Source organism: Scylla paramamosain, chromosome 3 (assembly GCF_035594125.1).
Source record: "Scylla paramamosain isolate STU-SP2022 chromosome 3, ASM3559412v1, whole genome shotgun sequence".
In the NCBI taxonomy this organism is placed as follows: Eukaryota; Metazoa; Arthropoda; class Malacostraca; order Decapoda; family Portunidae; genus Scylla; species Scylla paramamosain.
Window position 1 is genome coordinate 16,443,709 of NC_087153.1, and position 12,596 is coordinate 16,456,304.

At 38.6% G+C, this 12,596-nt stretch overlaps 1 protein-coding gene across 10 annotated transcripts in view; it reads right to left on the reverse strand.

Annotated features, from left to right (window-relative positions):
• LOC135091530 (vascular endothelial growth factor receptor 2-like) overlaps positions 1–12,596 on the reverse strand; it is a 166,232-nt gene that overhangs the window by 108,825 nt on the left and 44,811 nt on the right. For 9 of the 10 annotated variants that reach the window (XM_063989285.1, XM_063989272.1, XM_063989292.1 and 6 more), the window contains 2 exons: positions 7,515–7,642; positions 5,613–5,748 (listed from right to left, as the gene is read on the reverse strand). In XM_063989285.1, the coding sequence (XP_063845355.1) occupies positions 5,613–5,748; positions 7,515–7,642 (264 nt within the window). Of the gene's footprint in view, positions 1–5,612; positions 5,749–7,514; positions 7,643–8,690; positions 8,713–12,596 lie in introns of those variants that run through there. The other variant, XM_063989327.1, reaches the window with a different exon arrangement.

Below are 12,596 nucleotides of genomic sequence, written 5' to 3' on the forward strand. Positions count from 1 at the left end.
CAGGTTGAATGTAGGCAAACCTCCAGCAAGAAGGAAAGGTAGATGTTGACAGACAGAGCTGAAAGAGTTTGAATAGGCAAGGTGCAAGCACAGAGGCACAGTTTCGGAGAACAATAGGAGGGACCCCATCAGGTCCATAAGCCTTCCGAGGGTTTAGGCCAGCGAGGGCATGGAAAACATCATTGCGAAGAATTTTAATACGTGGCATGAAGTAGTCAGAGGGTGGAGGAGAGGGAGGAGCAAGCCCAGAATCGTCCAAGGTAGAGTTTTTAGCAAAGGTTTGAGCAAAGAGTTCAGCTTTAGAAATAGATGTGATAGCAGTGGTGCCATCTGGTTGAAGTAGAGGAGGGAAAGAAGAAGAAGCAAAGTTATTGGAAATATTTTTGGCTAGATGCCAGAAATCACGAGGGGAGTTAGATCTTGAAAGGTTTTGACATTTTCTGTTAATGAAGGAGTTTTTGGCTAGTTGGAGAACAGACTTGGCATGGTTCCGGGCAGAAATATAAAGTGCATGAGATTCTGGTGATGGAAGGCTTAAGTACCTTTTGTGGGCCACCTCTCTATCATGTATAGCACGAGAACAAGCTGTGTTAAACCAAGGTTTAGAAGGTTTAGAAGATTTAGATTTAGAAGATCATTTATAAATAATAGGAAGAGAGAAGGTGACAGGACAGAACCTTGAGAAACACCACTGTCAATAGACTTAGGAGAAGAACAGTGACTGTCTACCACATCAGCAAAAGAATGGTCAAAAAGATAACGGGATGAAGTTACAAAGAGAAGGATGGAAGTTGTAGGAGGGTAGTTTGGAAATCAAAGCCTTGTGCCAGACCCTATTAAAAGCTTCTGATATGTTTAAGAGAACAGCAAAAGTTTCACCAAAAATTTTTAAAATAGGATGACTAAAACTGAGTAAGGAAAGCTGAAAGATCACCAGTAGAGTGGCCTTGACAAAACCCATACTGGCGATCAGGTAGAAAGTTGTTTAAGAATCTTCCAAATGAGGATAGATTCAAAACTTTAGAGAGGCAGGAAATTAAAGCAATAGGACAGTAGTTTAAGGGACTAGAATGGTCACTCTTTTTAGGAACAGGCTGAATGTAGGCAAACTTCTTGAAAAAAAGGAAAGGTAGATGTTGACAGACAGAGTTGGAAGAGTATGACTAGGCAAGGTGCAAGCATGGAGGCACAGTTTTGGAGAACTATAGGAGGGACCCCATCAGGTCCATAAGCCTTTTGAGGGTTTTGGCCAGCGAGGCTCAGTGAAACTCAGGTGTCTGAGGCAACTGACAGTAGCCCCTTTTCTGTTCCCTCCTACTTTCTCTATCCTCATTTTCGATCCAAAGCTGGATGCTGCGTTTATGTGCACAATGACTTAACCTGCTCTCGTGCCCACGCTCTTGAATCTTCCGAGTTTTCCACCATCTGGCTACGACTACAGTCACTCTCATAGTAAATTTATCTGTGCTGTATACCTCTCACCTAACTCCTCTGACTATAAGAAATTCTTTGACTACTTAACTTCCAAAGTGGAGCACATTCTGACCCTCTTCCCTTTTGCAGAGATCTCCATCCTTGGAGACTTCAATGTTCACCACCAGCTTTGGCTTTCCTCTCCCTTCACTGACCATCCTGGTGAACTAGCCTACAACTTTGCTATCCTCCATGACCTAGAGCAATTGGTGCAACACCTTACTTGTATTCCTGACCGTCTTGGAGATATGCCCAACATTCTTGACCTTTTCCTGACCTCTAATCCTTCTGCTTATGCTGTCACCCTTTCTTCTCCGTTGGGCTCCTCCGATCACAATCTCATATCTTTATCTTGTCCTATCACTCCAATCCCTCCTCAGGATCCCCCTAAGCGAAGGTGCCTGTGGCATTTTGCCTCTGGTAGTTGGGGGGACCTGAGGAGGTATTTTGCTGATTTTCCTTGGAATGACTACTGCTTCCGTGTCAGAGACCTGTCTGTGTGCTGAATGCATAACAGAGGTGATAGTGTCTGGCATGGAGGCGTACATTCCTCACTCTTTTTCTCGTCGTAAACCTTCTAAACCTTGGTTTAACACAGCTTGTTCTCGTGCTATACATGATAGAGAGGTGGCCCACAAAAGGTACTTAAGCCTTCCATCACCAGAATCTCATGCACTTTATATTTCTGTCCGGAACCATGCCAAGTCTGTTCTCCAACTGGCCAAAAAATCCTTCATTAACAGAAAATGTCAAAACCTTTCAAGATCTAACTCCCCTCGTGATTTCTGGCATCTAGCCAAAAATATCTCCAATAACTTTGCTTCTTCTTCTTTCCCTCCTCTACTTCAACCAGATGGCACCACTGCTATCACATCTATTTCTAAAGCTGAACTCTTTGCTCAAACCTTTGCTAAAAACTCTACCTTGGACGATTCTGGGCTTGTTCCTCCCTCTCCTCCACCCTCTGACTACTTCATGCCACGTATTAAAATTCTTCGCAATGATGTTTTCCATGCCCTCGCTGGCCTAAACCCTCGGAAGGCTTATGGACCTGATGGGGTCTCTCCTATTGTTCTCCGAAACTGTGCCTCCGTGCTTGTACCTTGCCTAATCAAACTCTTTCAGCTCTGTCTGTCAACATCTACCTTCCCTTCTTGCTGGAAGTTTGCCTACATTCAACCTGTTCCTAAAAAGGGTGACCGCTCTAATCCCTCAAACTACCGTCCTATTGCTTTAATTTCCTGCTTATCTAAAGTTTTCGAATCTATCCTCAACAGGAAGATTCTTAAACATCTATCACTTCACAACCTTCTATCTGATCGCCAGTATGGGTTCCGTCAAGGCCGCTCTACTGGTGATCTTCTGGCTTTCCTTACTGAGTCTTGGTCATCCTCTTTTAGAGACTTTGGTGAAACTTTTGCTGTTGCCTTGGACATATCAAAAGCCTTTGATAGAGTCTGGCACAAAGCTTTGATTTCCAAACTACCCTCCTACGGTTTCTATCCTTCTCTCTGTAACTTCATCTCAAGTTTCCTTTCTGACCGTTCTATTGCTGCTGTGGTAGACGGTCACTGTTCTTCTCCTAAATCTATTAACAGTGGTGTTCCTCAGGGTTCTGTCCTGTCACCCACTCCCTTCTTATTATTCATTAATGATCTTCTAAACCAAACTTCTTGTCCTATCCACTCCTATGCTGATGATACCACCCTGCACTTTTCCACATCTTTTCATAGACATCCAACCCTTCAGGAGGTAAACATATCACGCAGGGAAGCCACAGAACGCCTGACTTCTGATCTTTCTAAAATTTCTGATTGGGGCAGAGCAAACTTGGTATTGTTCAATGCCTCAAAAACTCAATTCCTCCATCTATCAACTCGACACAACCTTCCAGACAACTATCCCCTCTTCTTCAATGACACTCAACTGTCCCCCTCTTCTACACTGAACATCCTTGGTCTGTCCTTTACTTATAATCTGAACTGGAAACTTCACATCTCATCTCTAGCTAAAACAGCTTCTATGAAGTTAGGTGTTCTGAGACATCTCCGCCAGTTTTTCTCACCTTCCCAGCTGCTAACTCTGTACAAGGGCCTTATCCGTCCATGTATGGAGTATGCTTCACATGTCTGGTGGGGTTCCACTCATACTACTCTTCTAGACAGGGTGGAATCAAAAGCTTTTCGTCTCATCAACTCCTCTCCTCTAACTGACTGTCTTCAGCCCCTCTCTCACCGCCGCAATGTTGCATATCTAGCTGTCTTCTACCGCTATTTTCATGCTAACTGCTCTTCTGATCTTGCTAACCGCATGCCTCCCCTCCTTCCGCGGCCTCGCTGCACAAGACTTTCTTCTTTCTCTCACCCCTATTCTGTCCACCTCTCTAACACAAGAGTTAACCAGTATTCTCAATCATTCATCCCTTTCTCTGGTAAACTCTGGAACTCCCTGTCTGCTTCTGTATTTCCACCTTCCTATGACTTGAATTCCTTCAAGAGGGAGGTTTCAAGACACTTATCCACCAATTTTTGACCACTGCTTTGACCCTTTTATGGGACTGGCATTTCAGTGGGCATTTTTCTTATTAGATTTTTGTTGCCCTTGGCCAGTATCCTTCCTACATAAAAAAAAAAAAAAAATCTTGCTAAAGATTGTCATGACAAATAAATGAAAACACCTTTTTTTTTTGAAAGACACCTTTTGTCTCAAGATTCTCTTTTATTTATTTCTGGAGTGGTGATTTCATAATTATTATAATCATGACTCATTTTTTATATATTTCTGGAATATGGAATAGCTTTTTATTATCACTTTCATTATTATCCTTCTTTAAAGTAATATATTCTTAAACACTGAATGCATTACATCTCATCACTTCCTATCCTCTGTCTGACTGATATAAGAATTAACCAGTATTTCCCAATCTTTCATCACTTTTGCTGGCAACTTATTACTTTATCACTTTACTGGTATGTATTTTGTTGTTAACAGGCTTGGGTGATGTGCTCACTAAAGGCAATTGATATCAACATAAGATGTAGTGTCACTTTTCTAGCAACCTAAAATAAGCCTCTGAAAACTGCAAGATGGTGAATGCTCTGGATCTCCTGTGTTCTTCATTCTTGCAAACTTAAGCTACTCTTGTAATTGTTTACAAAAAAATAAAACATCCACAAAAACAAAATTAACAACTTTTGAAGAATGGAAACATTCCCTTATGTTTTTCAAATCATGATATCTATTGGTTACTCCAGATTATGAAAATTAAAAAGAATTTCTATGAAGGTCGAAGGGAAGGCACAGATGCACCCCTGCCTTCCCTTTGACCTTACCCCTACTCTTCACTCCAATAATGCCACTGACTCTTGGTACCGTTACCTTCCCTTCAACCCTCGACTTTAAACCTTCATGACTCTCAGTACAGCCCAAGATGAATGAGTTGCTGAAAACTGGCTATGAAGAGCAGTGATGGTGGTGGACTAGTGGCAAGAGCAGTGCCATGATTAAGAAGCAGTGAAATGAATTTGTGAGCAAAAGAGAAACACACATCCTTAACCTGTCCACAGTCCACTACCTACTCTCCCCCTTCCAGTCTTCATCTTCCATTGTTACAACCAGGGCTGTTGAGTCAGAGTCGGAGTTGTGGAGTCGGAGTTGGAGTCAGTAAAAATCTCTCCCCCTCCCAGTCATAATCTTCCATTGTTACAACCACCATACTGCTTAAGCATCATGTCATGAATGAGTGCCATGTGTGTTTTATGTTTAATCCTTTAAGGGCTGGTGTTAGGTTGTTCTAGCTGCAAGATAAAAGGACAGGTGACAGGTTTATCCTGTTTGCCTTTTCCCATTCTCATTTTGAAGATCACATGGTGATCTTTTGTTACCATGACTCCCAGGCCTTCACACAACTTGTGTGCTCTCAGCTCATATGACCTGGATTTAATGATTAGGAATTGTTACAAAACATGGGTGAGGTTCCTTTCATGTAAGACATTATATACTTCAACCATACTTACCTGACAATAATGAATCTTTCATTGCTTTAGGTATGGCAGCTGTATCTACAATTAATTTTTTGTAATGTTTTCTCAATAGAATAATATAAAATATAATACAACAAAGCAAAGAAATCCACTTACCACTGATGATTTCAACTTTTTGAATGAGTGTACTATCGTTACTCTCACACTCATATGTTCCTTTATCTTCCATTTTAACACCTTCTATTGTAAATCCTTCTCTTGGGTCAAACTTCACTCGTTCCTCACTGGTAATCTAAAAAGGAGAGAGAATAATATATCAACACATTGGATCTATGGAGAGAGAGAGAGAGAGAGAGAGAGAGAGAGAGAGAGAGAGAGAGAGAGAGAGAGAGAGAGAGAGAGAGAGAGAGAGAGAGAGAGAGAGAGAGAGAGAGAGAGAGAGAGAGAGAGAGAGAGAGAGAGAGAGAAAGTCAACACTACATGAGTGTATTTGTCAAGAGCAATGAATTAAAGCTGAGGCAGTTATTATAGGGCCCTAACCTTATTTTGCTTTTGAACTTGGTATGATACTCATGCACAGCAGTGACCCATCACTCAACAAGTATCAACGAAAGTGTCATTTTAGATGCATTATTTCCTTATTGAAAAACTCATTAACTATTTAGTGAACAGTCATTCCTCAACATTCACAGATTCAGTCTTTCACAAATTGGTGCCAGATGGGAAATATATGTAGCTTCAACTTTTCAGAACAGCTCACCAGACACACACACACACACACACACACACACACACACACACACACATGCATGCATATCATCCACCACACCAACCCTTATTTCCTATGCAGCCTGATAGTGTTGTTAATTTACCACATTTTTGGCAAGTGATGGTGTACATTCCCTACTGCCTGTATATTGTGTACATCTCCAACTGCTGCCCAACTGTCCCTCTTCCTTATCCACGTCTTTTCATAGACATCCAACCCTTCAGGAAGTAAACAGTTCATGCACGGAAGCCACAGAACTCCTGACTTCTGATCTTTCTAAAATTTCTGATTGAGACAGCAAACTTAGTATTGTTCAATGCCTCAAAAACTCGATTCCTCCATCTATCAACTCGACCAAGGTTACATGAATTTCATGGCTGATGAACCTGTGCTTGGGATGGAGTTGCTGTAAGTGATTTCTGGAAATATCAGAAACAAGTAAAAAAAATGGAAAGAATACAAATACTGTAAAGATGATATGAAATCTGAAAACCTGACTTGAGAGGAAAGACAAGAAATTAAGACATTAACTCTTGGAGAGAAAAGGGAGACTTAATTGAAACAATTTATGAATGAGCAGGAAGAAATAGAAAACATATATGATTGTGGGAAAGAAAGGATGCATGAGAACATAATAACCTAAGAAAATGAGGGAAGCTGCCAAACCTATTAAGCATACATGTAGTAGTCCTTGTATGAAAGATACCAATCTATTTCCAACAGTCATACTCATCATAAATTTGTAAAATCTTTTGGAGCTCCCTAATGACTTGCTAGTAATAACCTGACTACTATTCATCTAACACTCTATTTGAGTACTAAATACTTCCCATTTTTTTTTTTTAAATCCAACTTAATCAAGCCTGAACCTATTACTTTTTGTCCTGTCCCAATTAATAGCCCAGAGAATTTTGCTTATGTCACCCTTGCTATAATCCATATATTACTTAAAGACCTCCATCTGATCTTTTAACCTACGTCTCCCTACATATTTCAAAGATACAGAAGATGAGAAAGAGAGATCTTTAAATAATAAAAAGTACTGCTTCCCTTATGAAAATATTAATATCTAGAATGGAATACTAGAAATGATGAGGCAAGAAATATGAGCATCAACTTAGGAAAAAACTGGACAAATAGAGATAAGGAAACAAAAGCATTATGTGAGTGTAGTTCACACCTTATATACTAGAACAGGATAAATTCTTATATACTTTAATGTGTACACACACACACACACACACACACACACAAAGTAGCATAATAATACTAATACTAATTATACGTACATCTTTGCCGTCTAGTTTTAGGGTGACACTGTAGAGAGGGTGAAGGACTCCACATTCAATATGCAAAGTCTTTCCAATTTCTTTTTGTTTAGGGTTAAGGTAGTGCATCACAAAAATTTCATTTCCTCCTGTGGAATGATGTATAAAATCACATTAGAAATTGCTTAGATACAAAATGCATAACGAATACACAAGAACGACGCAAATGTCTCACTACGTGGAGCAACAGATGTTACTGAAAGTTAATGCTATCATCATCAATGATATCATCATCTTACTTGACAAATACTGGTTAATGAGTGTTCATCAATTTCAAGGATAAAATTAGTTGTACATGGGGAGTTCTGATGCATCTTGAATTCATACACACTCATACCTCAGTACTATGGACTAAAAGAGGGGAACATTGGTCTGATGGAGCCGTTTGTCTGTAGATACTGACAAGTGAAACCCCAGTTTTTCACAGGATTATGTTCCAAAGGCACCCATGAATTGCTAATATCTGCATTATATTGATACTACCACTAAAATGCCTATTTATTGTCTCTATAAATAAGAAAAATCAGTACAGGTACTCATTGATGATGTATGAGATGAATGAAGATGATGAAGTAGCTGTACAGCAAGATATAACTCTCTCTCTCTCTAAGATAAGTTAACACACACACACACACACACACACACACACACACACACACACACACACAGAGAGAGAGAGAGAGAGAGAGAGAGAGAGAGAGAGAGAGAGAGAGAGAGAGAGAGAGAGAGAGAGAGAGAGAGAGAGAGAGAGGAGAGAGAGAGAGAGAGAGGAGAGATGAACTGTGGCTGTGTGACTGCCAGTAGGTGACCTTGACAGTGGCCAGTGGCACAGCACATGTGCTCTCTCTCTCTCTCTCTCTCTCTCTCTCTCTCTCTCTCTCTCTCTCTCTCTCTCTCTCTCTCTCTCTCTCTCTCACATAAGTTAACACACACACACACACACACACATGCAGTGGCAGAGTTGACAGGACATGTTTTCTAGTGTTCTGCATATAAAAGGACAGAATAACACAAATTGCTCATGGTGAAACAAGATATGTTATGAAGACCCAGAAATACCTAGGTGATAAATAAGAATGGGAGAAACAGTACTGTGAGTATAGTTATTTTGTCTCTAGGAAAGTTTGGTTTGCTTACATTTTGGACAAACATGGCAGAGGGCAGCACCCCAAAGAAAAGGGGATCCTTTGAAGGTTCTACTGGAGAAGAAAGAGAACTGAATTATAGATTGTAGTGTAGAAAAATTTTGCATATGGAAGAAATGATGGACAAGTTACTGGAGAGAACAAAGACATTGAAGGCACACCAGATGGAGACTGGTAAGGAGCTGGTGACTATGACAACAAAGTTGACTGAGATGGAAGATAAAAATGATAAGTTAAAGGTGGGAAATGACTGTTTGAGAAACAAATACAGGAAAAGTAGAAAGTGTTCAGAAAGGAAATGAGGAAATGAAGGCAAGTGTAAAGGATGTGGAAATGAGGCAAAATAAGTGGTTAATGAACATAAATTTAAAGAAGAGTCACCAAAGAAAATAATAGAATAACAAGAAAATGAGAAACAAAACCTGAGACAGAAAGGGGTAAATGTTATTAAAGAAGAGCAAATGTTAGTGAGGGACATTGTTGAAAAATATATACAAGTAACTGTATTTGGTTTAAAGAAAGAGAAAATAGTAAGCAGAATTCAAAGAGAGGAAAAGGAATAAGTTACTGAAGAAAGTGATGGGTGAAGACAGTCAGGTAGTAAAGCAAGTGGAAGAGTTCCATAGAATTGGGAAATATGAAGAAAAAAATGACACCTATAAGAATAAGGTTTGCAACATGGAGAAGAGGTAATTAATGGGTCTTGGAGGTTGTCTGGAGATGAAGAATATAAGAATGTATGGGTAAACAGGGATATGGATGAGATTGAAAGGTTGAAGCAAAAGGTGCTAGTAAGTGAAGCTATAAAAAAAAAAAAGAAAAAAAAAGAATGGAAGAGGAAGAGGGGAACTTTTTCTGGAGAGTAAGAGATATGAGAATAAAGAAATGGTACATCAAACAGTAAGTCAAGTATGTTATACTAATGTAAATGGATTAATGTCAACAAAAATGGAATTAAATGAGTTATTAAACAGAACCACACCAAATGTTGTTGTATTATGTGAGACAAAATGGAAAAATGAATGGGGAACTCCTGACATTGGTGATGATAAATATGATTTATGGATGAAAAATAGAAGTGACAAGGGAGGAGGTGGAGTGATCATTCTGACCAGAAAATGAGTTAAAGTGGAAACGGTAATAAAAAGTGAAGACAAGTCTGAAATTCTACAAGTGATGATTAAAAGTGGAAATGGAAGGATAATGAATTATGTAGGAGTGTATGTGCCACCTATGACCAATCCTTGGCAAAAAGAAGAGCATGAAGAGATGTTGGTAAATGTGTTAAAAGGTCTTAAAAAGATTGTGATGGAAAGTAGTGATATAGGTGTTGTTGGTGATTTTAATTGTAAGGAGATAAATTGGGAGACATTGACAACTACTGAAAGTAAAAACTTATGGAGTAATGGACTATTAAACTGGGTGGTAGAAAACTTGATGACTCAGTGGGTTGATAGTGACACCAGATTTAGTGGAAGAGATAAACCATCAAGACTTGATTTAGTGCTTACCAAGGACATGGAAATTATTGAAACTATACACTGTAATAGCCCTCTAGGTAAAAGTGACCATGTGTTGATGGAATTTAATTTGAAAAATGAAAATGTAATCAATGATGAAAATTATAAGGTAAAAAAATTTAAATATAGTAAAGCTAGAAAATTATAAGATAAAAAAATTAAATATAGTAAAGCTGACTTTGAAAAATTAAGAAAGTACTTTGTTGCCATGGACTGGAAAGACTTTGAAAATGCAGAGGTTTGGGAAAAAGGGATGAATTTATAAGGATATATAATTCTGCTGGGGAGAAATTTGTACCTAAAGGAGCAAGATGTAGAAAGGGTAAGGAAGGGTTCAATACAAAATGCAAAAAGGCTAGAAATTGTAAGTTAAATGCTTGGAATAGATGGAAGAAGAGGAAAACTGAGAGCAGATGGGGAGGAATATATTGATGCTAGAAACAAGTACATTGAGATAATAAGAATGGAGAGAAGAAACTATGAAAGAGATATAATAGAAAAAAGTATAAATGAACCCAAACTATTCTTTAGACATATTAATAGGAAGATGAAGAAGAAGGGTGTATCAAGATTGAAAGTTGAAGGAAAAGTCTATGAGGATGCAAAGGACATGGCAGAGGTTATGAACTATGTAGGGGAGTTTGATGCTGGAAGGGTTAAGTTGGTAAGGAATCTACTAGGTACAGTCCCAGTCAGTTATGAGGAAATACTTAAGATGATGGAAGAACTAGATGTAAATAAAGCATCTGGTCCAGATGGAGTTTGGATTATTGAAGGAATGTAGAGAACAACCGGCTGATAAAATTCACAGTCTAGTGGTGACATCATTGTCGCAGGGAAGAGTACCAAAAATTTTGGAAGAGAGCAAATATTATACCAATATTTAAAGGAGGAAATAAAGAAAACTCACTAAATTATAGACCAGTGTCCTTGACTAGTGTTGTAGGAAAACTATGTGAAAGAACAATAAAGGAAAAATGGATGGAACACTTGGAAAGAGATAAAGTTTTGGCAAATTGTCAATTTGGATTTAGAAAAGCAAGATCATGCTCCATGAACTTATTGTGCTTTTTATTCAAGGGTAGTCGATATTGTACAGGAGAGAGATGGATGGGTGGATGGTGTCTGCTTAGACTTGAAGAAAGTGTCTGACAAAGTACCATAACAAAGATTGCTATGGAAGATAAAAAATTATGGAAAAATTGGAGGATAACTGCTGGAGTGGATGGAAGATTATCTGGATGATAGAGAGATGAGAACAGCAATACAAGACTAAAATTCATCTTGGCTGAAAGTAACTAGTGGTGTCCCACAGGGGTCAGTGTTCAGACCGATAATGTTTGTAATGTATGTGAGTGACATGAATGAAGAAATAGATAGTTATATGATCTTATTTGAGGATGATGCCAAACTGATGAAAAGGGTAGAAAATGTAAATGACTGTATGGGATTGCAAGATGATTTAAATAAGATAAATAGATGGAGTAAATCTTGGCAAATAGAATTCAATTTAAATAAATGTAAAGTAATGAAGTTTGGCAAGAGTAAAAAAAAGAATAAAATATCATTGTGAGATGAATGGTGGAGTTAAAAAAAAAAAAAAGTGGATTTGGGAGTAACAGTTACTGGAAATTTGACTCCAGACAGGCACATTGATAAATTTACTGGAGAGATAATGAATTTGTTGAAAATGGTGAGAATGGCATTCTCATATTTGGATGAAGGAATGATAAAAAAAGTTGTTGATTTCCATATTCCAAAATTGGAATATGCAGCAGTGGTGTGGTCTCCTCACACAAGGAGGAATATTATAAAATTGGAAAGAGTACAAAGAGCAGTCACTAAGATGGTTCTGGAGTTAAGTTGACCTATGAAGAGAGATTAAGAATGTTGGAAATTCCTACCCTTGAAAATGGGAGAGAGATTTAATAAACATCTATAGAATGATAAATAGTATGAAAAATGTGGACAAAGAATGTTTTAAAAATTTAGACAGAGTAAGAAGCTGAAGAAAGTTAACAGTAGAAGAGACATCAAGAAGTATAGTTTTCCTCACCGAAGTGTGAACAAATGGAATAAACTCAGTGAAGACATTGTCAATGCCATTACTGTCCATGCTTTTTAAGACCAAACTGGATAGATACAGTGATGGGATACTATGAGATTACTGCCCTCCCATAAACCACAAATAGGTAAATACACACACACACACACACACACACACACACACACACACACACACACACACACACACACACACACACACACACACAGAGAGAGAGAGAGAGAGAGAGAGAGAGAGAGAGAGAGAGAGAGAGAGAGAGAGAGAGAGAGAGAGAGAGAGAGAGAGAGAGAGAGAGAGAGAGAGAGAGAGAGAG